This window comes from Lutra lutra, chromosome 12 (assembly GCF_902655055.1).
Source record: "Lutra lutra chromosome 12, mLutLut1.2, whole genome shotgun sequence".
Lineage (NCBI taxonomy): Eukaryota > Metazoa > Chordata > Mammalia > Carnivora > Mustelidae > Lutra > Lutra lutra.
In genome coordinates, this window is record NC_062289.1 from 75,519,670 (window position 1) to 75,544,750 (window position 25,081).

Here is a 25,081-nt window from a genome sequence, read left to right on the forward strand (position 1 = left end):
ATAAAATTTAATCAAACTAAATTAAATTAAATTAAAAATTCAGTTCTTTAGATACACCAGCTACATTTCAAGTCGTCAATGGTCATATGTGGCCAGTGTTCAAAATCAGATAATGCAGACATGGAACATTTTCGCCTTTACAGAAAGTTCTACAGAAAAAGGTGCTGATATGGATAGGAGCCTCAGTGTGATATTAGTGTGTCATTAATACTTTCACATTTTATTAATCTCTCTCTTTTGCTTTTAACACAATGTATCCTATGCTCAGAGCCTCCAGCAACAATGTTCAACTAAAGAATAATAGCATTATTTTTTACTATATATATTTTTATAGTTACCTTCTATTTTTGGCAAGTGATTTTTTTCTTTCTTTTTATGCTTAAGAGGAACATTTCAGACCCAACACTTGATTCTAAAAGTGTTATCCTACAAGACTCCCTCATCCAATGCGCAGGATCTATGTGAATGATGATACCTACATTTGCGCAGTGCACAACCTGCTTAACTTTATGCTACTGTCCTGCACACTGCCCAACACTTTGGACCCAAGGAAGGCACACTAGTATAGTTAGAGCCTGGGAAGGTAGGGCCAAGTACACCCCTTTCTAGACCTCTTCTTGTCCCCCTCCACCCCAACTCAGATCCCCCCACACACTCACGCGCCACTCAGCACTTTCAAAGATCGCACAGTCTCAAAGCCAAGCTCCAGCACACTGGGGCACTCCGCCGTAAACTCATGCTTCCGGCCCTGGAAGCCCTCCTCGTCCCACACCACAATCTGTGACAGAGAGAAAAGCAGGAGACTAGCATCAGAGTCCTGTGGGTGATGAGGGATTAGGAACTCACCGCAGGACTAACAGTGGGGCAGGGCAAGTAAAGGATAGCAAACTCAGATACCTCCAGGGTAGGTAAGGATGGAGAAGGGCCGCAGACTGGAAGGCACAGACCCCATAAATGGGTGATCTCTGTTCAGTGCCACCTGTTTTTGCCCCCTGGGAATGCCGGCCAGATTTTCCAATTTCTCAAGACAATCGCTCTATCTGGACTTTTCTGTGGACCCTCCAGTTTTTTGAAGGCTAATGATAAATTCCAAAAAAAATTTTTTTTGACACAGAGGGGACCAAAGAAACCCTGCCCAAAGACTGTGTGCAGTCACCAATTTGCCCTCTCTGCCGGAGTGTTGCTGGTTCAGTCTGGGGACCAGAAGACCCCAGTTCAACTCGAGACCCTGTGTGTAACTTTGGGCAAGTCCCTTCCCCTCTTTGAGCCTCGACGGCATCCTCTGCAAAAATAGAGCCTCATAACACGTTCCCCAGAGTGAGGTGGGGATTCAACAGAGGAGATCGAGAGGGTCCCCTGTACCTGGGTTTGACCTCTGCACCCCCTCGCTCCTCAGACACCACCCCCTCATGCCTCTTCCTACCTTCCAGTGTCCTGCCGACTTGGTGCACTGGAGGGTCATGTCGCCAGCTTCCTACATGAGAGAAGAACATGATAACCACCCTGACCATCTCCTGTCCTGAATGATAAAGTCTAGTTTGGGTAAGATTGGGATCCAGATGGGATCCAGGTAGGACTGCACTAAGTTTGCCCCATTCCTCTCCTTCCCAATCTGTGTCTTTCCATCTGTGATGAATGTCATCTACCTTACTTGCTTCCTATACACCATACCAAAACTTACCCACTTGGGGTCCCCTTGCCTCTGATCCCCACTCTGTATTAATTTATCCACTCACTGTGGGAAAACGTCTGTGGCTGCCAGTGGGATGGATCAACCTAGCCAGTGTCAGGGTGCTAGGTTTAAGAGAACCTCCCCAAGACAGCACCTGACGCAAGGAAGTGACTCTAATGGTGACAATCGAGGCAACAGGACTATAGGAATAATTTTGTTTTTAAATGAGGGTGACAGGTATTGGTCCTGATGGTGGGGACCTGACCTTGGTTAGGGTGAGGATGACATTTAGGATGGCACAGTGCTATCCCCAGGACTGGAGACCTGGTCTCCCCACCTCCCACGGTGCTCACTGGGAGCGCGGATCCCACCCCTTCTCCAAGCCTGGGACTTACCAAGACGGACCCAGAGAATATGCCAGAACATGGTGGGACCAGCCGAGGTCAGGCTCTTATAGGCAGGGAGGGAAGAGGGCCCCTGGGAGACAAAGCTCCGACTCAGCATGTGAGCAGTCGAAACAAAAGCCAGTCCTGGCTGAAGTCCCAAAGGAGAGGTGTCAGCAGTGTTGGCTTCAGCTGGAAGGGAAAGGGTCAGGTGGCCTCCCTCAGGGATCAGCTATGAAGAAGAGAAGGGGAAGTTCTACCTTAATTAGCTCCATGGGACTCCTGATCGGAGCAAGAGAATGAGGCCTGGACAAGGAATCCAAAAACTTCACCCTTCCTAGCTGCATGACATGGGGCAGGTCATTGCTCCTCAATTTCTGCCTACAAAATAGGACAAGAATAAGCCACATCACGGGGTTGTTGTGAGGTTATGTAACATGCCTGGCACAGAGAATGCATTCACAAATGCCACTCGCCATCCTCTTCCAGTAGGGGCAATCAGGGTTGGCTTCGTGTTGGAGGTGGTATTTATTTTTTTTAAGATTTTATTTATTTATTTGACAGAGAGCGAGAGGGCAAATGAACATGAATGCAGGTGGGGGAAGGAGCAGTAGGACAGGGACAAGCAGACTCTGCACTGAGCACAGGCTCTGTGCTCTGCACTGAGCCCACGGCCCTGAGATCATGACCCTAGCTGAAATTAAGAGTCAGATGCCTAACTGACCAAACCACCAGGTGCCCCTGGAAGTGGCATTTAACCTAGACTGTCTCCAAAGGGTAAGGAGGATGTGTACAAAGCAAGATGTAAGGAGTGTTTTTTCTAAGCAAAAGTGTGGAGGTGGGAATGTGGGGTGTATGTATGAGAAAGAGCTGGTAGCCTAGTTGGCTGGAGTTCAGGGGCCCTGCAGGAGGGGGCCTGGCAAGAAAGGCAGGCTGAGCCAGAGTCTCCAGGACCCATAAAATTCAAAAAGTACTCCAGATGGTTCTGTAGGCAGAATAAGGAGCGGGTGGGTGTGAACGTGTTGTGTAAACAGTAGTACACCTGTCAGGTATCCCAGGTATCCCGGGTTTGTAAAACTCACTTTGAATACACACTCTCCCTACACTCCTACCCTTGGGGTTGACCCAAGAGGAAAGAGTGTGGCTGGAAACAAGACCACTCTTGTGGGTAGAGTCTAGCCCTGCCTCCTAATATCTGGTCGACCTGGAGGATGTCTGATCTCAGCTCCTGGCCTGTAAGATGGCAATATTAGCTCCCTCCTGGGCTGGTGACATGCAGCCTTATCAAATGCATGACTCTGATGAAAGGCTACCCTGAAGGTAAAAGGCTAGGGGCCAGGCAGCCTGGCTCTGCATCCCACTCTGCGGGCTGGGAACTTCGAGCGTGTGACTTAATCTCTCTGAACTTCAGTCTCCTCGTGTACAAAATGGCTATAAAGAAAATAAATAAATTGGGCTTAGCCTAAGAGATTGGGGTATTGTGAGGGTAAATGTGAATTACACATGAAAAGCACTTTCTGTTCAGAACCGCTCCTGAAACACAGAAAGCATTATGTGCCCTCTCATTGTCATCATGGTTGCTAATAATAAAAATGATTACTATTAAGATATCTGTGCCTTCATGTTAATTGCAGTGTTATTCACAATAGCCAAGATATGGGAAGGACCTAAGTGTGCAGCTATGGACGAAGGGATAAAGAAGATGTGATATAGACATGTATACATACATACATATGTATTTACTTAGCGATGAGAAAGAGGAAAATTCTTCCATTTGCATTAACAGAGATGGACCTCAGGGGCGTTATGCTAAGTTAACTATGTCAGACAGAGAAAGACAAATACTGTCTCATATCACTTCTATATGAAATCTACAAAAGACAAACTCAGAAACTGGGCGTAAAATGATGTTTCAGGGGTTGGGGGTGGGGGAAATGGGGAGATGTTGATCAGAGGGGACAAGCTCCCAGTTAGAAAATTAGGAAGTTTGGGGATGGAGTAGTGTACAACATGGTGATTATCCCTAATAATATGGCATCATGTACTTGAATGTTGTTAAGAGAGGAGATCTTCAGTGTTCTCAACCACAAAGGAGATACAGTGACTGTGATCGGAGGGAGGATGTAGCTAATACAATGGTGGTAATCATTTTACAATTCATGCATGTATCAAATCAATGCATTGTATATCTTATACAGTGTTATATGTCAATGGTAACTTCAACTACAATTGTAGCTGAAAAAATACCACTAAACAATTCTTCCCATAAAAGCAGGAGTGCATCATTTTCAAGAGCTAAGTTTCAGAACTTAGAATGTGACTCCCGATTCCATTTCATCCAGGAGCCAGCAAAGCTGAGAGCAGAGGAAAGGACTTGCCTTGGTTTCCTCATCTGCAAATGAGATTCATCTTGGAGACACCCCCTCATAGTGAGGATGACAGGACCCAAGTCAGTAAAATGCTCAGGGTGTAGCCACCCAGCCTGGGGGTGGCCAGCCTCTACCTCTGCCCCCACACTTTGGCAGGCAGCCCATGGCCACAGGGGACATGGAACTGCTCCAGACAGCCTGGCCTTAAAGCCCAGACCTGTGGCTGCCCCACCCCCCCAGCCACAGGCATGTTGGCCCCTGTTCCAGTGGCTGCCCCATCCTGTGGTTCCTGCCCCCCTCCCAGGCCTTGGCCTGGGATAAAAGGCTGAGGGGGAGGCTGGGAAGTGAGGGGGTGCTGGATGGGGTGCAGGAGCAGACGGCAGAGCTGGGCCCAGGCCCTGGTGATCTCAAGGCAGATCTGGACTCTGTAGGGGGCTAGGTCCTGGGACCCCCACAGAAGAGGCAGGAACCTGTGTCACCACCACCACTTGGGGGCAGGGACACCAGACTGCTGGCAGATCTGGCCCAACAGTTCCCTCAGCTCTGCAGTGGGACCTTGGAGAAGTCACCTGTTCCAGCAGGGTCTCAGTTTCTCCATTTGTGAAAGGGAAGAATTGGATGAGAAGACTCCTGGTGTCTGTTCCATTGTTCTGAGTTTTTTTTTTTCCTTTATTTTCCTTTTTTTTTATTGTAATTTTTTTTATTATTATTATTATTTTTATTTTATAAACATATATTTTTATCCCCAGGGGTACAGGTCTGCGAATCGCCAGGTTTACACACTTCACAGCACTCACCATAGCACATACCCTCCCCAATATCCATAACCCCACCCCCCCTCTCCCAACCCCCTCCCCCCATCAACCCTCAGTTTGTTTTGTGAGATTAAGAGTCACTGATGGTTTCTCTCCCTCCCAATCCCATCTTCTTTCATTTATTCTTCTCCTACCCCCTTAACCCCCCATGTTGCATCTCCTCTCCCTCATATCAGGGAGATCATATGATAGTTGTCTTTCTCTGATTGACTTATTTCGCTAAGCATGATACCCTCTAGTTCCATCCACGTCGTCACAAATGGCAAGTTTTCATTTCTTTTGATGGCTGCATAGTATTCCATTGTGTATATATACCACATCTTCTTTATCCATTCGTCTGTTGATGGACATTTAGGTTCTTTCCATAGTTTGGCTATTGTAGACATTGCTGCTATAAACATTCGGGTGCACGTGCCCCTTTGGATCACTACGTTTGTATCTTTAGGGTAAATACCCAGCAGTGCAATTGCTGGGTCATAGGGTAGTTCTATTTTCAACATTTTGAGGAACCACCATGCTGTTTTCCAGAGTGGTTGCACCAGCTTGCATTCCCACCAAAAGTGTAGGAGGGTTCCCCTTTCTCCGCATCCTCGTCAGCATCTGTCATTTCCTGACTTGTTAATTTTAGCCATTCTGACTGGTGTGAGGTGATATCTCATGGTGGTTTTGATTTGTATTTCCCTGATGCCGAGTGATATGGAGCACTTTTTCATGTGTCTGCTGGCCATCTGGATGTCTTCTTTGCAGAAATGTCTGTTCATGTCCTCTGCCCATTTCTTGATTGGATTATTTGTTCTTTGGGTGTTGAGTTTGCTAAGTTCTTTATAGATTTTGGACACTAGCCCTTTATCTGATATGTCATTTGCAAATATCTTCTCCCATTCTGTCAGTTGTCTTTTGGTTTTGTTCACTGTTTCCTTTGCTGTGCAAAAGCTTTGAACCTTGATAAAATCCCAATAGTTCATTTTTGCCCTTGCTTCCCTTGCCTTTGGTGATGTTCCTAGGAAGATGTTGCTGCGGCTGAGGTCGAAGAGGTTGCTGCCTGTGTTCTCCTCAAGGATTTTGATGGATTCCTTTCTCACATTGAGATCCTTCATCCATTTTGAGTCTATTTTCGTGTGTGGTGTAAGGAAATGATCCAATTTCATTTTTCTGCATGTGGCTGTCCAATTTCCCCAACACCATTTATTGAAGAGGCTGTCTTTTTTCCATTGGACATTCTTTCCTGCTTTGTCGAAGATGAGTTGACCATAGAGTTGAGGGTCCATTTCTGGGCTCTCTATTCTGTTCCATTGATCTATGTGTCTGTTTTTGTGCCAGTACCATGCTGTCTTGATGATGACAGCTTTGTAATAGAGCTTGAAGTCCGGAATTGTGATGCCACCAACTTTGGCTTTCTTTTTCAATATTCCTTTGGCTATTCGAGGTCTTTTCTGGTTCCATATAAATTTTAGGATTATTTGTTCCATTTCTTTGAAAAAAAATGGATGGTACTTTGATAGGAATTGCATTAAATGTGTAGATTGCTTTAGGTAGCATAGACATTTTCACAATATTTATTCTTCCAATCCAGGAGCATGGAACATTTTTCCATTTCTTTGTGTCTTCCTCAATTTCTTTCATGAGTACTTTATAGTTTTCTGTGTATAGATTCTTAGTCTCTTTGGTTAGGTTTATTCCTAGGTATCTTATAGTTTTGGGTGCAATTGTAAACGGGATGGACTCCTTAATTTCTCTTTCTTCTGTCTTGTTGTTGGTGTAGAGAAATGCCACTGATTTCTGTGCATTGATTTTATATCCTGACACTTTACTGAATTCCTGTACAAGTTCTAGCAGTTTTGGAGTGGAGTCTTTTGGGTTTTCCACATAGAGTATCATATCATCTGCGAAGAGTGATAGTTTGACTTCTTCTTTGCCGATTTGGATGCCTTTAATTTCCTTTTGTTGTCTGATTGCTGAGGCTAGGACTTCTAGTACTATGTTGAATAGCAGTGGTGATAACGGACATCCCTGCCGTGTTCCTGACCTTAGCGGAAAAGCTTTCAGTTTTTCTCCATTGAGAATGATATTTGCGGTGGGTTTTTCATAGATGGCTTTGATAATATTGAGGTATGGGCCCTCTATCCCTACACTTTGAAGAGTTTTGATCAGGAAGGGATGCTGTACTTTGTCAAATGCTTTTTCAGCATCTATGGAGAGTATCATATGGTTCTTGTTCTTTCTTTTATTAATGTGTTGTATCCCATTGATTGATTTGCGGATGTTGAACCAGCCTTGCAGCCCTGGAATAAATCCCACTTGGTCGTGGTGAATAATCCTTTTAATGTACTGTTGTATCCTATTGGCTAGTATTTTGGCGAGAATTTTTGCATCTGTGTTCATCAAGGATATTGGTCTGTAGTTCTCTTTTTTGATGGGATCCTTGTCTGGTTTTGGGATCAAGGTGATACTGGCCTCCTAAAATGAGTTTGGAAGTTTTCCTTCTATTTCTATTTTTTGGAACAGTTTCAGGAGAATAGGAATTAGTTCTTCTTTAAATGTTTGGTAGAATTCCCCCGGGAAGCCATCTGGCCCTGGGGTTTTGTTTGTTTGGAGATTTTTGATGACTGTTTCAATCTCCTTACTGGTTATGGGTCTGTTCAGGCTTTCTATTTCTTCCTGGTTCAGTTGTGGTAGTTTATATGTCTCTAAGAATGCATCCATTTCTTCCAGATTGTCAAATTTGTTGGTGTAGAGTTGCTCATAGTATGTTCTTATAATTGTCTGTATTTCTTTGGTGTTCGTTGTGATCTCTCCTCTTTCATTCATGATTTTATTTATTTGGGTCCTCTCTCTTTTCTTTTTGATAAGTCTGGCCAGGGGTTTATCAATCTTATTAATTCTTTCAAAGAACCAGCTCCTAGTTTCGTTGATTTGTTCTATTGTTTTTTTTTTTTTTTTTTTGTTTCTATTTCATTGATTTCTGCTCTGATCTTTATGATTTCTCTTCTCCTGCTGGGTTTAGGGTTTCTTTCTTGTTCTTTCTCCAGCTCCTTTAGGTGTAGGGTTAGGTTGTGTACCTGAGACCTTTCTTGTTTCTTGAGAAAGGCTTGTACCGCTATGTATTTTCCTCTCAGGACTGCCTTTGTTGTGTCCCACAGATTCTGAACCGTTGTGTTTTCATTATCATTTGTTTCCATGAATTTTTTCAATTCTTCTTTAATTTCCTGGTTGACCCATTCATTCTTTAGAAGGATGCTGTTTAGTCTCCATGTATTTGGGTTCTTTCCAAATTTCCTCTTGTTATTGAGTTCTAGCTTCAGAGCATTGTGGTCTGAAAATATGCAGGGAATGATCCCAATCTTTTGATACCAGTTGAGACTTGATTTAGGACCAAGAATGTGATCTATTCTGGAGAATGTTCCATGTGCACTAGAGAAGAATGTGTATTCTGTTGCTTTGGGATGAAATGTTCTGAATATATCTGTGATGTCCATCTGGTCCAGTGTGTCATTTAAGGCCTTGATTTCCTTGTTGATCTTTTGCTTGGATGATCTGTCCATTTCAGTGAGGGGAGTGTTAAAATCCCCTACTATTATTGTATTCTTGTCGATGTGTTTCTTTGATTTTGTTATTAATTGGTTTATATAGTTGGCTGCTCCCACGTTAGGGGCATAGATATTTAAAATTGTTAGATCTTCTTGTTGGACAGTTCCTTTGAGGATGATATAGTGTCCTTCCTCATCTCTTATTATAGTCTTTGGCTTAAAATCTAATTGATCTGCTATAAGGATTGCCACTCCTGCTTTCTTCTGATGTCCATTAGCATGGTAAATTCTTTTCCACCCCCTCACTTTAAACCTGGAGGTGTCTTCGGGTTTAAGATGAGTTTCTTGTAGGCAACATATAGATGGGTTTTGTTTTTTTATCCATTCTGATACCCTGTGTCTTTTGATTGGGGCATTTAGCCCATTAACATTCAGGGTAACTATTGAGAGATATGAATTTAGTGCCATTGTATTGCCTGTAAGGTGACTGTTATTGTATATTATCTCTGTTTCTTTCTGATCTACTACTTTTAGGGTCTCTCTTTGCTTAGAGGACCCCTTTCAATATTTCCTGTAGAGCTGGTTTGGTGTTTGCAAATTCTTTCAGTTTTTGTTTGTCCTGGAAGCTTTTAATCTCTCCTTCTATTTTCAATGATAGCCTAGCTGGATATAGTATTCTTGGCTGCATGTTTTTCTCGTTTAGTACTCTGAATATATCATGCCAGCTCTTTCTGGCCTGCCAGGTCTCTGTAGATAAGTCTGCTGCCAATCTAATATTTTTACCATTGTACGTTACAGACTTCTTTTCCCGGCTGCTTTCAGGATCTTTTCTTTGTCACTAAGACTTGTAAATTTTACTATTAGGTGACGGGGTGTGGACCTATTCTTATTGATTTTGAGGGGGGTTCTCTGAACCTCCTGGATTTTGATGCTTGTTCCCTTTGCCATATTGGGGAAATTCTCTCCAATAATTCTCTCCAACATACCTTCTGCTCCCCTCTCTGTTTCCTCTTCTTCTGGAATCCCAATTATTCTAATGTTGTTTCGTCTTATGGTGTCACTTATCTCTAATTCTCCCCTCGTGGTCCAGTAGCTGTTTGTCCCTCTTTTGCTCAGCTTCTTTATTCTCTGTCATTTGGTCTTCTATATCGCTAATTCTTTCTTCTGCCTCATTTATCCTTTCAGATAGTGGTTGATTTTCTGTTTCTAGAATTGCTGTTCTTCTTCTCTTCAATCTCCCGTTGGATTTGTAGGTGTTTGCAATCTTTAGATAAGCTATTTAGCTGATCTCCCGCTACCCGAAGTAGTCTCAGCCTGCTACTTCTCCGCCATCTTGACTCCTCCCATTGTTCTGAGTTTTTATTGCTCCATTTGTCTTCTGTCTCTCCGTCTCCTCTGTCTCCTCCCCTACAGTGCGCGTCTCTCCTCCTGCTCGAGTTCCATCATCTTCTCTATTTCTCTGTGGCTCTCCACTTCTCCCAGCCAGTCACCCTATTTCTCTCCCCCCATCCAGGTTCCCCTTGCTCCCCCTGGACCCCAGCTTCCACTGGCAGAACCTCTTAGCCCGCCCAAATTGATTGAGGGTGCCTTCTGTGCCAGGCCCCATGCTCGGTGCTGGGGTCCAGCAGAGTACAAGAAATGGTGGGGTTCGGAGCTTCCCCAAGGAAGTGCTGAGATGGCCAGGCATGTTCCCAACCACTAGCTCTGTCCCTGGGATCAGGGTATGGAGGGGAGTTTCTACAGGCAGATCAGGGAAGAGCGGGGGAGACATCTGGGCCTAATGTGGGTAGAGGAACAGGACTCAGGCTTTGAACATTCAACTCACCTGAACACAGCGCCCCCACCCCACGCCTCTATCCTGACTTCTATACCTGGGGCAGAAAGTCAGGCCAGAGCCAAGGTCAGATAGCATGAGAGTGAAGCAGACAGGCTCCCCAGGCCAGCCTGTGGGGGCAGTTCCTGGCTCTGATCTCTCTGTCAGAAAGCTCACTTGGCCCATCTGTGAAATGGGTACTAAAAGTACCGAATAAGGTGGATCACCCTGGGGCTTGACCAAGACTATGTAGTGGGTAGAGCGTGTCTGCAGCTGCAAATGCGAACATTCAGCAGGTGGGGCTGTTAACATCACACTCACATCTGCCCTTACAAAGCATTTTCTGATCTGCTGTGCTCCTTGTCTCACAAATATCCCACCCCCTGGGGCTCCCCAGTATTGGCAGCCAGCAGGGACCCCGTGGGCCCAGCACAGCTGGGGTATTAGAGACAGGCCTCTGGCTAGGGGCCAGGCCCAGGGCAAGGTGGAGTGGCAGCTGGCCAGGGTTTCTGCTGTGCGAGCTGGGCCCACAATGGAAAGTGCTGCCCTCCACAGTAACCCAGGCAAGATCAGGGCCCCAGGGGCCTCTCCCTGCCCCGAATGTGCTGAGCCAGCTCCTGCTTTGTGCCACAGACCATGGGCCCTGGTGTCTGCCAGACTATAAAATGGGGGGTCGGCCCCCAGTCACCCACTGCACCAGCCCGCCCGCCTGACTGCCTGCCTGTCCTTCAGCAGGAAGTAGCAGGTCCCCAGGTAAGAAGGGGACCCAGCAGCTGCTGAGAGCCCCAGGGGAGGGGAGAAGACAGGAGAGGGGAGGCAGAGAGAGGGGGAGCAAGAGAGAGCCATGACAGAAGAGAGAGAAAGGCAGAGAGAGAGAGAGAGAGAAGATAAAAGTAAGCAGAGAAAGGCAGAGAGAGGAAGAGAGGGAGGGAGGAGAGAGAGAGAGAGAGAGAGAGAACATCAACATCCCCATCAACATCCCCAGGAAGGAAGGAAGCCAACTGCCAATTCAAGGGAATGTTGATTCACAGAAGGACATAGGGGTTGTTGGGGGGGGTAAGCAAGAGCTTGCAAGTCACAGATGTGGTGCAGATGTCTGACTTGCCTGGAGTGGGCAGAGCACAGCGAAGAAAAGACAGTCCTCAGGGAACGTGGGGGAGGACGATATTCTTCTTACAGAAAGTGTTCAGGAGTCAGCTGGACCAGAGGGTTTCCATCTGTGCTGCCCGGGAATCCTCAAATCCCAGGAAATTGTCTCCAGAATGAAAGGGGGGCCCAGGACAAGATGTTCTTCACTCAGTGGTGTCCGCACCCCCAAAACAATGAGGAACTAGACGCATTGACCAGAGCCCTCTCCAGACAGCGCCCATGCAGTCGTGGTCCCCATTTCAGAAAACCCCCAACACACTCTGAATCCTTCCTTTTGGCTCCCCCTTCATGCCCCAGTCCCAGGCCTGTGTCTGCATCCACACACCCGTTCCTGGACTACGCCAGAGGGAAATGAGTCAGGATCCAGCATGCATTCATCCCCTGAACAGGTGTCATCGGAGAATCTCCTACAGGAGATGCTGCTGGGCCAAGTGCTGGGGACCTAGGGGTGGATTCGTCCGAATAAGGAAACAGCAGAGCAATTAATAACCAGGTTGCTGGGTCCATCTGCTTGTGTGAAAACCCAAATCTTAACTCTGAGCAGTGGTGTGCACTTGGGTGGGTCTCTTCCCCTCTCTGAGCTCAGAGGGGACGCCATGGCACTCACTGAGTGATGTGAGCCTTCATTCATAGGCGTTAACAGGCCTGGTGTACCCTAAAAACTCCGAGAGCGGTCATGTTGTTGTTAACCGGTGGGGCTGATTGATATCACACCAACAGAGAAACGACGGTAAGCGGTGTGCACAGCTAAGGGACGCAAAGGAAGGACATAGTGGGGAACAGGGATGGAAGGGAAGGTGTGGCTGGTAGAAGGACCGGCAGGAAGGCATTTCAAGGGTGCGTGGTCCCTAGACCACAATTTTAGAAAGAGAAGAGAGAAAATGAGTTCAAAGAAGGCTGCAAACATCTAGTGGCAGGATGCGAGACGGGGGGACAGCTTGAGGGTGCCATCCCTGAGTGACCTAGGCCAAAGTTTTCTTTATAGGGGTTTGCAGGTGGGGACCATGTCTCAGGCTGTGAAGGCCTCCGCTACGGCTGCCGTGAATCCAGGGCCTGATGGGAAGGGGAAGGGCACCCCGGCCACAGGACCTGCCCCCAGCCCCGGCCCCGCCCTGGCCCCAGCCTCCGTGCCAACGACCAAAGCTGGGGACCTGCCTCTTGGCAGCTACAAGGTACACACCCTGAGGTATAGGGGATGGGCTCCACCCCAGCACGTCCTCCCCCCTGCTCCCCTCTCCCCTTCCCTTCTCTTCCCCTCCCCTTTCCCTCCTCCCTCTCCACTTAGCCACCCAGCCAGCTTGCACCAGCCTGTGCTCAGAGTTTCTCAAAAGTGAGAAACCACCAGCCCTCCCCAGAGGCACTCTAGGAGCAGCAGGTGGCCTCAGACCTTCCTGAAAATTCTTCAAAGCAGAGAGGACTGAAAGAACTTCCCCAGTCCCTGGGGTTGGGGTTGGTCTGGTTTCAGGGCTCAGGTCATTTCACAATGCTGGGTTAGGGACAAGTGCCCACGGGGTCTACACCTGCCCTTGTCGTTTCGTTAGTTCATTAATCACTCATTTGTATTTAACCTTGACTAATACAACAGTTGCCTGCAAACTCACCCCCACCCCCATTAAAAGCCAGAACCTGGTAAACACCCTCTAACCCTGAAGTCTCCCTCATGAGCCCACCACTCCTCTCCCCTCCTTAAGGCAACTGCCACTGTCACCTCTCCCCGCCAGCCACCTGCGTGCATTTTTACTCAGTATTCCTTTGAAAGAAATTCCTTTCTTGGCATTTTACATGTTTTTAACTTCTTGAAATACGCTGTATGCAATCATTCTGGGTTTTTATCTTTCCTTTTCACCTACTATGAGATCGCTAATTCTGGTCACTCGTGTTGGCAGCTGTATGATACTTCAGAATGGGACCGTCGGGTGGGTTCTAGCTCTGCTGTGGAGCATGCTGTGGCCAGGATGTCCTTATCTACATCTCCTGAGGCCCACCCACCAGAAGTCCTCTTGGAAGGACAAGTGTAGGAGCAAAGTGCTAGGTCAAGAGTATGTGGAATTCCTCCTCATAGAGCTGGGGAAACTGAGGTCTGGAGAAGGAAGGCACTTGCCTCAGTTGATGTGAATGGCAAGGTTTTCCCAATTTGGGACAATGAGCAGATGAAAACCCAATACAGTGGAGGCTCAGTGAAGCAGGGATTAGCCCAAGTTCAATGCAGAGGCCCCTAGGTTGAAGCACATGGACTGGCGAGTGTTTTCTGAGCCTCAGCTCTAAGGCAGATACTGAGGCCAAGGCTGGAAGTGCGGAATTAGATCAACCCCACACCCTGCCCTGGAGGAGCCCTTGGTCTTTGGAGGTTGAATAAAGGGGGAGAGAGGGTGCATAGAGAGAGATCCGGAAGCATAGCAGCAGTGACTATTACTTGTGCTAATAATAGCAGCCTAAGCACCGTGCAAGAGGACTCAACCAAACCCACATGGGGTGAGAGCATCAGGGAAGACTTCCTGGAGGAGGTGACATCTGAGCCTAGAGAGGACAGGGAACATGAACTCCAGGATGGGGATGTATGGTGGAGAGGGCACTCCAGGAAGAAGGAACAGCAGAGGAAGGAAGGAAGGAAGGAAGGAAGGAAGGAAGAGAGAAAGGAAGGAAGGAAGGAAGGAAGGAAGGTCGATCCATCAGTCCCTAATGATGGTGCAGACCCTAAGCTCAGAAGTGGAAGGAAGGGAGGGCAGGATTGTTTCCCAGAATTTCGCTCATGGCCCACTCTTTTATGATCTGCTTTTATTTATGTAGGTACTTAACAAAGTCTTGGCCTGGAGCCTCTCCAGATGGAAAGTGTACCTCCTCCCCCTCACTCTGCACCCCTTTCCCCCCGGGATGGGGATATTCTCTCTCCTGCAGCTGGTGGTCTTCGAGCAGGAGAACTTCCAGGGCCGTCGTGTGGAATTCTCTGGGGAGTGCTTGAACCTGGGAGACCGTGGCTTTGACCGAGTGCGCAGCCTCATTGTCACCTCGGGACCGTGAGTGTGGGGTGGGGGGAGGACGTTCCCAGTGCCAGGGTAAAATAATAAGGAAACAGCAGCGGCCATTCACTGGGCACCTGCTGCTCGCTCCGTCACTGTGCTAGCCGAGACACAGCTATCATTTCCGGTCCTCACTTCAAACCCAGGACAGAGGTATTATTCCCCTTCCCATTTTACAGATAAAGAAACTGAGGTTCAGAGAGGGGATTTGGTCAGCATCAGGTTACACTCAGGGAGTCATGATTCTGGGGGAGGAATGCTATCTCTCTATAGGAAACCTGAGGCGCTGAGGGCAGGAGGAGACCAGAGGGCCAAGGACCCACAAGCTAACCCCTCTCCTGGGCATCAAGCAGCCCTACAAGAAATAATAAGCATCTGTTGAACACCCACGAGGTGCCAGGCACTGATGGAGGGCTTTACCTACATGATCGCTGTGTAAGGCAGGGGCTATCCTTATGCCCATTTGACAGTTGGGGAAACAGAGGCTCAGAGGGGTTAAGTCCCTTGGCCAAGGATGCAGTGGTGAGTGGCAGAGCCTGGAATCAACTCAGGTCAATCCTGTCATCCACAGTGCTACTCCACTGCCTGCCTCTGCCTCTCTGGGCTTCTCTGGGCCTTAGGGCCTTAGCGCCATGTAAAGCAGGAGCAGTTGTCCCTTGCACAAAGTGGCTGTACCAGCTCCAACCCCTGTGGGCTGAGGTCAGCACACAGAACAAGACCCACATGGCCCTTTTGCCTCTTGTCTCACCAGCCCCAAACCCCCAAAGGCTATGCCCAGCCTATATGCCCAGCAACGTGGGCCTACAGTACAAAGGGCAGAGATGGGCTTTGAAGTCAGTCAGGCGTGACTTCTAGTCTTACCTCCCTCAGTCACCTTGTACAGTCTCTGAGCCTCAGTTTCCTCATCTCTGAAATGGGGAGACTAATGGTCCCCACTAACCTCCCCTGGATTATGCCAAGGCCTGGAGGAGATAAGGCAGCATGGGCCTGGCCCTTTGTGAGTGTCCCAACATAGCAGGTGACAGGGATGACTGTTTACCCTCTCCACTGTCCTGTGAGTTCAGCCAAGTCACCCTGGTCCAGGGATAGGTGGTGGGGAGGGGCGCCCTTTTGCCTCCTGCGTCCACCCCCACCCTAGTTTGGTTAACACAGTCTGAGCCCTACCCCCAGCCCCAAAGCCCAGCTGGGAACAGAAGCTGCGGATGTGGCCAATTTGGGTTTTCGGGCTTTTTTTTTGGTGACAGTGACTCAAACCCAGAGTATTTTTCCTCCAGCAAAGAAGCAGCTGGTTTTCAGTGTGTGTTCTGGGGCTGCGCCATAGGAAAGAGAACAGGGGCTGTGGTCAGTGTCACACAGCCTTGGGTCTGTGTCAGGCACCTTAGGGCTGTGGGAGAGACTGTAGTAGAAAAAGGATGGAGAGGGTGAGGTGGGCTGGGGAAGGAGGGGTGAGGGGTGCCCTCAACCCAGAATTGGGGAGAGGGGCAGGGCGTGAAACTTAGGAGCCTTCACCCTGACCCCTGACAGCATCCCAGGACCTTTGCTGGTGACTTTACCCCTCTGAGCCTCAGTTTCCCTATCCGTAACTTAATATCCCTGCCCTACTTCTCTCCTTGTTCAGAAGGCACCAGGGAGCTACAGGAGAGGAGAAAAAAATGTTGAAAGAAATATTTACAGTTCCTCATTCTTATAACAAGTTCTCACTAAGTGTTATGACTCCCAGAGTTATGACAGGGGTGAATTTGGGGAGAGGTGGGCAGGGTGGCAAGATCAGTATCTGTCCTTCCATAAATTCAGACCTCCAGCAGCTGTCCTCCCTTTTTAACCATCAAAGATAGTATTCATTGGGCTTTCTCTGCACTGGACTTGCTCTGTGCATTCCTTTTTAGACCTTCATAACATCCTGACAAGGTACGTGTCATCTTTCCTCTCATCTCCTGAGACTTACTAAGCTTGAGTGGCTTGCCCAAAGTCATGCAGCAAATAAATGATAAGCTGGAATTAGAACTTAGGTCTGTCTGTTTCCAGAGTTCATGCTCTTATCTCCTGACCGGCACCATTTTCCAAGACTTTCTTCCCATCCATCCATCCATCCATCCATCCATCCACCCACACATCCATCCATCATCCATCTACTTACCATTCATTTATCCATCTGTCTATGCATCCATCCATCCATTCATTTTCCATTTATTCATCCATCTGCTTACCGCTCTCCCTCCTTCCTTCTAGCCATCCATCCATACATCCATCCATCCACCCAGCCATCTATCCTATTATGCATCTATATACCTACCTATCCACCCACCTCTCCATCCATTCACCTACCCATCCACTCAACCATTACTCCATCCATCCATCCATCCATCCATCCATCCATACATCCATCCTCCATCTACTTACCATTAATTTTTCCATCCATCTGTCCATCCATCCTTCCAATCATTCATTTTTCATTTATTCATCCATCTGCCTCCTACTTTTCCTCCCTCCCTCGATCCATCCATCCATTCATCCACCCAGCCATCTGTCCTTTTACGCATCTATCTACCTACCCACCCAACCCCCTACCTATACATTCATCTACCCATTCACGCAAACATTACCCCTTCCTTCCTTCCTTCCTTTTCTTGTCTACTCCAGATCAAGCAGGGCTGAGGCAGATTCCCCTCTATTCTAGGAGCACAACTCCATCTTCAAGCCTGTCACTCCAGGGTGGGTTGGCTCATTCCTCAGACAAAGGCCTGATGCTCTTGGGACTCACTATGTTTCAGACCATGGTGGTAGCTCATCCCCCACCTACTTCTGGGTTGAGGAAGATCTCAAGGAGATAATACTAATGTCAGTGTTTCTCTTGTCCCCTGAGAACTCCTGAATGCATGTAAAGCAAAGCTTACCTCAACTTCTCATCAACTTCCCCAGGACCAGGGGGTCCCTTTAACACAAGTTCACTTCCCATCCTTAATGAGGCTGCACTGGGAAAGCCAAGAAAGCCCCATTTGTCTTCAAACTTGTAATCAGTTCTCTTAGAGGACTGAATAGCTTCAAATGCTGTCACATTTAATTCGCCGAGGTATCTGAGAGCTGGCTGTTACTACCAGTTCCCTCTAACTGCCCCCATACAATTACCAGTGGGTTCCGTATTCCAAGCCAGTCCTTATCAAACACAGGATTCAGGCACCTGTATCAACTTTCCCCATACCCCTGCATTTCCAGGACTGTTATTTATTTAATGTATTTCATTTTAAGTGACCTTTTTGAACACAGATAAATATATTTTTTAAAGAACGTTTACATCACTTGCACAAATAGAAAGCCAGAATCCCTTGCAATAAGTAATAGGTACCCATAAAAAACGAACGCAACAAACATAAAACCGGGCTATTATACCATTGCCTGCTTAAGGCTCTGGGCAGGCAGCTGTTCTTCCCTTGCTACAGAAAGAGAGGCTAGCGAGTGTCAAAGGTCCCTCAGCATCCAACAGAGACTTTCTCCTAGCTGTAATCAGGTTTAAAATAAAAATGTCTTCTTACGTCTATTTTACTCCAGGTTCTTGGAGTACTTAAATGATGAGAATCCCACAACTGGGGAAACATTTTGCTTACATAGTGACACACACTATCTCATTTAATCATCGACCAATTCCAAGAAAATAGGCATGTTAGATGAAGAAACCAAGCCTCTCAGAGAGGCAGAACCCTTTGCCCATAGTCACACAGCCAGTAAGTAACCTAGCCTAGAGTCAAACCCACTGGTCTTGGGGCTGCCTTGCAAGGGTGTGGGGAAGGCTTCCGCTGATGGTTTCTCTCCTTCTTGCCTTTGCTCCTCCCGGCCCCCCTATCATTCTATCCATCCCTCTTACATCCAGCTGGGTCGCCTTTGAGCAGTCCAGCTTCCGGGGAGAGATGTTCGTCCTGGAGAAGGGCGAGTATCCGCGCTGGGACACGTGGTCAAGCAGCTACCGCAGTGACAGGCTCATGTCCTTCCGGCCTATCAAGATGGTGAGTGGCTCCTGATCCGGTCCTGGGGGATCAATGGGGAGGGCAGGAGCAGGTGTCAGGTGTGATGGCAGGCGAGAGAATGTGGGACAAGCAGGAGAAAGGAGGAGGAATGGCAGGCAGGGTGGGGTGACGGCCAAGGGCGCTGGGCTCTGGTGCTCATCGATTCTTTTTTTTTTGAAGATTTTATTTATTTATTTGACAGAGAGATAGATCACAAGTAGGCAGAGAGAGAGGGGGAAGCAGGCTCCCTGCCGAGCAGAGAGCCCGATGCAGGGCTCGATCCAGGACCCTGGGATCACGACCTGAGCTGAAGGCAGAGGCTTAACTCACTGAGCCACCCAGGCGCCCTGCTCATTGATTCTTTTTTTTTTTTTCTTTTTTTTTTTTTTTCATTGGTTCTTAAGATGTCCCTGGAATCCAGACCCTGCTAGAAGCCCTGGACAAATGAGAAACATGAACCGTGCTTTTTTTCCCCTTCCCTGCTGCTTTTGAGAGTCCATACCCCAGCAGTCAGAGCTAGAAACTTCAGTGTCTCCCTTGCTTCTGTTTGTGGAATGTTTCTAATTCCTGACTGCACATTAGAATCTCCTAAGAGGTTTTGAAAATCCCAGTGCTTATCCAACACGTCAAACGTGCAGGTTCAAGCTTGTGTGGGAGCTGAGAAGACGGATATTGTAGAAAGGCACCTTGAACTTCATGATGTTAAGACAATATACTGAGTGAGCTCCTTTATAATATTTAACTGAGTTAAATGGTATAATTTTAAAAAGACTCAAAGCCAAGATCAGTGGCTCAGTGGTGTTATTCCTAAGAAATTCAGTTTTTTTTTCAGAATTGTGCTGATTACGACTCATGAGCCAGCCATGTCTTCATTCACCAGGGTTGATTTCCAGTAATAACCAACTTTTGCCTCCATGATGGGAATTTCCTTTTTTTAAAAAAATATTCTATTTATTCATTTTGAGAGAGGGAGTGAGAGAGAGAGAGAGAGAGAACAAGCCAGGAGGAGCAACTGAGGGAGAGGGAGACTCCCCACCAAGCAGGAAGCCAGATTCGGGGCTCAATCCCAGGACTCTGGAATCATGACCCAAGCTGAAGGCAGACGCTTAACTGATTGAGCCACCCAGGTGCCCCCATGATAGGAATTTCCATAAAGAACATTCATGAATGTCCATGATGTCAACTGTTTTGGCTTCACCAAACTTATCTTAATGGATTGTTCAACCACAGCATTCCTGATGTATTTCTCAGATTTTGGGCCTCAGTTATCAGGCTATAATGAACCCTTTATAAGAATTTATGGATTCATCTTGGGGTGACTGGTTAGTTCAGTCAGTTAAGATCCGACTGTCGATTTCGGCTCAGGTCATAAACTCAGAGTGGTGAAATTGGGCCCCACATCTGGCTCCATGCTGGGTGTGAAGTTTGCTTAAGACCCTCTCTCCCTCGGAACCCCTCCCCCACCTCCCCATGCTCGATGCTTGTGCATGATCTCTCTCTCTTAAAAAAAAAAAAAGTAAAGAAAAGAATTCATAGATTTATCTCTTAGTCAATGGTCCTTAAAAGGCAATATCTGTCAACAAAGCTTGTTTGGAGAACTGACCAGTCAGGGCATTTTCAGAAGCCTCCAGAGCTTTACTGTCCAATACTGTAGGCAGTAGCCATACGGGACTGTTGAGTACTTAAACCATAACTAGTCTGAATAGAGATGTGCACTTAGATGTGACATAGAAAGCCAGGGTTTGAATACACAGTAAAAAATAAATAAGAATATAACTAGTTGGTTAATGTTGCTATATTGGTTGCATATTGAAATTATAATAGGTTGGACATATTCGCTTACATAAAATATGTTATTAGGAAAAAACAAATCCCAGCGCCTGGGCCCCACCCCAGACCAATTAAGTCGGAATGTCTGGGGCTGGGTCCCAGGCACTGATATCTTCTTCATGCCCAGCAGGTAGTCTCTGCGTAGCCAGGGCTGAGAGGACCAGCTCACTTTCTCCTCTCCATCCCAGCCACTGTCCTGCTGCAGGCCATCGTTATCTATCTCTTCCCTGGGCAGTTCCAGCTCCCTCCCTGCTGGGTTTCCTGACTCCTTCCTTCCCAGCACTGGCTCCTGAGAAATTAGACGGATGTCTCCCCTGACCATCTACCATTTATAGTCTTGTATTCAAACCACTGTGGGTTGAGCTCTTCCTGCCAGGCTCCATTGCATGCTCTGGGTGCTTGACTCTCCACGGGACAGGCAAGGTACCCGCCCTCCCGGGAGGCGGCTCCTGAAAACCTAATCACAGAAATCAATCTATAAGCACAAAGCACGTGGCCCATGCTGTACAGGGGCCATGTCGAGTGCTGGGAAAGCAGGAAAGGAGAGTGGGGCTCTGATGGGGGTGGGAGGTGGGGGTGGAAGCAGTCCAGGGGTGCTCAGGGAAGCCAGCCCCTGGAAAATGAGAATGGAGTCAGCCACAGGAAGCCTAGAAGCCTTCTTCACTGCAAAGTGAGTTCCGTTGTCCCTGAAGCATGGATGAACTAGGTGTAGAGGAACCTGAAAAGACCTGCTGTGACTGTGGCCCAGGGACCGCAGGGGAGAAGGATGCAAAAGGGGAGGGGAGGAATGAAATGCTTCTCTGAAAGGTTCTGCCTCTCACTGGCTATGTGATGTCAATCAAAAATCCTGACCTCGGGGCACCTGGGTGGCTCAGTGGGTTAAGGCCTCTGCCTTCAGCTCAGGTCATGATCCCGGGGTCCTGGGATTGAGCCCCGCATCAGGCTTTCTGCTCGGTGGGGTGCCTGCTTCCTCCTCTCTCTGCCTGCCTCTCTGCCTACTTGTGATCTCTCTCTGTCAAATGAATTTAAAAAAAAAAAAAATCTTAAAAAAAAAAAATCCTGACCTCTCTGAGTCTCTGCCTCTCTGGCCATAGTGATACCAATAATGGTAGCACTTGGTGTATGCCAGGCATTTTGCTAAGGGTGATGTATGGATTACTTTGATTAATCCTCATGACAACGCCATGGAATTGAGGCTGCTATCTCCTTTCCCCATATGAGAAGGGCCCTTCCAGGCTGGACAGTGGCAATCCTGGGCAAGTCCCATGGTGGCCCGAGCGGACTCAGCTCTCTCTCTCTCCACATCCATGAGGCCCTTCAAAGTTACTTCTCTTTGCCCCATTGATACTTCACATGCCTGACCCAGTCTCTTCTTCTCTAGGACTCCCGGGAGCACAAGATCTGCCTGTTTGAAGGTGCCAACTTCAAGGGCAACACCATGGAGATCCAGGAGGATGACGTGCCCAGTCTCTGGGTCTACGGCTTCTGTGACCGCGTGGGCAGCGTGAAGGTCTCCAGTGGAACGTAAGCACCCCTCCAGCCAGGCCCTTGGCTTCTGCGGCAAGCCCAGACAGACTCAAAGGCCGTTCTCCTTATAGGATATAACATCGGGTGCATAGGAAAAGGCCACATGGCTGCTCCCAAATCCTCCCAGGGCTGGTGCCTGGGATTCTACCCACAGAACTTTCTTCCTCTGGAGAGTGGATTTGTACTTTGATGAATTACATGCCAATGGAAAAAAAAACCCGGCAACTGGCTCTAAAAAGATGGAAGGTGGAGAGAATAAACACTTCTAGACCAGTTTGGGGTTGGAGAAAAAAGTGATACAGACAGACTGGATACAGGTCAATGAGTCTATATGTGTTCAGGAAAGACCATACTCAGGGAAATCCAGAGCCTCTGGGGAAATGAGCAGAGTGATTGATTGATTGATTGATTTCATTCTTCCTTTCTTTCTTCCTCTCTTTCTTTTAAAGATTTTATTTATTTATTTATTTGACAGAGATCACAAGTAGGCAGAGAGGCAGGCAGAGAGAGAGAGGAGGTAGCAGGCTCTCTGTGGAACAGAGAGCCTGATGTGGGGCTCGATCCCAGGACCCTGAGATAATGACCTGAGCCGAAGGCAGAGGCTTTAACCCCCTGAGCCACCCAGGCACCCTGAGCAGAGTGATTTCTGAGAGACGAGATTGTGAATGCAGGGGCGCTGACCAATCACCGAAGTGCTGTGAGACCTGGGTGAGCCCTATGCCCGTTTCTGTGCCTCAGATTTCCCATCTGCTCAATGGGCACGTCAGACTCCCTGATCTAAAAGTGTCCTTTGTCCAAACTCTTCAGATTTGAAGCTTTCAAAACAGAGCCGGAGACTTCGTTTCTTTGAGAACACAGAGGAGGACTAGATGCCCCGAGGTCCTGTACCTCTGATAAACCGTGCCAGACACTCCTGGTCTCCTGCAGTCAAATATAGGACTTCTGTCTCTCACCCAGACTCTGAGTTCCTGTAACAGCATCAGGCGCTGGCTTTTTCCTCGGCCTTTCTTCTTCCCTGAAGCCCGCATGAAATTTGCTAAGCATGGCCTGTGAGCCCAGCAACGTACTAGGACCCTGGGGGAGGCAGGAATGAACAAGGCTCAATTCCTGACTTCAGGCAGCTCACTCAGCTCAGCAGGGAGGCCCACATAGCCCCATGAGAGTATGTCTGGCAACACTGGGTCAGAGATGGCCCACACAGCAGGTCAGAGGAGGACGGGAGGTTTCTGGGACCTGGGTATGCCGGCTGGAGTGGAGGGCAGGTCAGAGGTTTATCCGAGGGGGCTAGAACTTAAAGCCCACTTTGAAAGATGGGCAGGCGGTGTGTGGGAAAGGCCTGGACAGACCCTCCCAGCACAGGCAATGACAGAAGTCCGAAATGAATCATTCATGATAACTATGCACCAAGCACTGTGCTAATTCATTCTCAGTGAATAGCTAGGGAAACTTTGTAACAAACCAATGCTACAGGTGTATTAGCATCATTTCACAGACAGCAAGGTGGAGTTCTGATAAGCCCTCCACTTTGATTCTCGCAGCTAGCAAGAGGCAGAGCTAGGATCTGAACCGAGGTATGGCTGATACCAGAATGTGCGTTCCTCACCACTACTTATAAATTCACTTACATACAAAGGAAACCATTATTTGAAAGGAGGCTCCTCGTCCTCCTCTGCCTTATGGCTAAGCGATCCCCAATCCCTCCTCATCCCTCCCATCCTGTTCTGTAAACCCCGGGTCACCGCCAGTGAGATGCTACCTACCTACCTCCCTACCATGTGTGCACACACGCACAGACCCCGTATAATTAGTAAGGGCTTCTGGTACATTTTCCCGTTTCTGTCCAGTAATAAACTAGCCCTAGTGACCACTCCCACTTTATAGAACGGGAAACCAACGTCTTTTAGAGAGGTCTGTAGGAAACCCCAGGAAGGGACAAAGCCAGGACAGAGGAGCTGCGCCCTCTTCCCGTGACCCGAGCCCAGAAAGGATGGAAAGAGGATTGCTGGTGCAAAACTGACCGGTCTGCGCTGGGGTCCGGGTACCGGGCAGGGAGTCTGGCCGTCTCCACCCTGTCCTTCTTGCTTCCCTCCCAGCTGGGTCGGCTATCAATATCCCGGCTACCGTGGGTACCAGTACCTCCTGGAGCCCGGCGACTTCCGGCACTGGAACGAGTGGGGGGCCTTCCAGCCGCAGATGCAGGCTGTGAGGCGCCTGCGCGACAGGCAGTGGCACCGTGAGGGCTGCTTCCCGGTCCTGGCCGCCGAGCCCCCCAAGTAAATCCATACCTTCCTCTTCTCCCTTGCCCCGCCCCTCCCTCAGACTCAGTTTCCCCATCTTTCCCATGCAAATAAAAGTTCCTAAAGCCAAAATGTCTCTTGGATCTGTGCATAGATGTGAGTTTTGGGGCCCCCGATCATTGCCGACTTGTGACTTCCTCGGTCTTTTTTTTTTTCTTTTAAGATTGATCCATTTAGTTTAGAAAGAGAGCGTGTAAGAACATGTATGCAGGGGAAGGGGCAGAAGGAGAGGGAGAGAATTCCAAGCTGGCTTTCCACTGAGTGGGGAGCCCAACACAGGGCGCGATCCCAGGACCCTGAGATCATGACCTGAGCCGAGGGCAGCTGCTTAACCGACTGAGCCACCCAGGCGCCCCATCCTCAGTGTTAATAATTATGTATGCTAGTAATAAAAACAGCAAGCACTGCAAAGTTCTTTACACACATTCTCTTAGTGTACCTTTTGGACTACTCTAAGCAGTCGGCATTATAATCATTCCCATTTAACAGGTGGAGAAATTGAGGCTCAGAGAGGGAAAGTGACTTGGGCAAGGTCACACAGCCAGTTGACATTTGAACCTAGGCAGGCTGGCTGCTGAGCCCACGCTCTTAAACAGATCCGTGGTTTCAAACTCTACTCTTTCATGCACGCTCATGATTTTTTGCCTTCTCGGCTTAACACCTGTTGTATTATTTACTTTCTCT

General features: G+C 48.0%; 2 protein-coding genes across 4 annotated transcripts in view; one reads left to right on the forward strand and one right to left on the reverse strand.

The window, feature by feature from the left end:
- Positions 1–25,081, reverse strand: part of CRYBA4 (crystallin beta A4) — a 31,014-nt gene that overhangs the window by 4,646 nt on the left and 1,287 nt on the right. The window contains exons 2-5 of one of the 3 annotated variants that reach the window (XM_047697488.1): positions 24,119–24,311; positions 18,605–18,765; positions 1,424–1,474; positions 660–778 (exon numbers count right to left, since the gene is read on the reverse strand). In XM_047697488.1, coding sequence (XP_047553444.1) covers positions 660–778; positions 1,424–1,462 — 158 coding nt within the window. In that variant the 5' untranslated portion in view covers positions 1,463–1,474; positions 18,605–18,765; positions 24,119–24,311. Of the gene's footprint in view, positions 1–659; positions 779–1,423; positions 1,475–2,067; positions 2,131–18,604; positions 18,766–24,118; positions 24,312–25,081 lie in introns of those variants that run through there. The other 2 variants (XM_047697489.1, XM_047697490.1) reach the window with 2 other exon arrangements.
- CRYBB1 (crystallin beta B1) lies at positions 12,733–24,403 on the forward strand. The gene is made up of 5 exons (XM_047697487.1): positions 12,733–12,900; positions 14,624–14,742; positions 18,611–18,743; positions 21,955–22,097; positions 24,194–24,403. The coding sequence occupies exons 1-5, from the start codon at positions 12,733–12,735 to the stop codon at positions 24,375–24,377; spliced, it is 747 nt and encodes a 248-aa protein (XP_047553443.1). The 3' UTR covers positions 24,378–24,403.

Excerpts from the sequence above, each read along its gene's own strand:
- CRYBB1 (XM_047697487.1), top strand. The coding sequence starts at position 12,733 with ATGTCTCAGGCTGTGAAGGCCTCCGCTACGGCTGCCGTGAATCCAGGG. Across the intron at positions 12,901-14,623 it reads TGCCTCTTGGCAGCTACAAG|CTGGTGGTCTTCGAGCAGGA; the intron begins GTACACACCCTG and ends TCTCTCCTGCAG. Across the intron at positions 14,743-18,610 it reads CTCATTGTCACCTCGGGACC|CTGGGTCGCCTTTGAGCAGT; the intron begins GTGAGTGTGGGG and ends TCTTACATCCAG.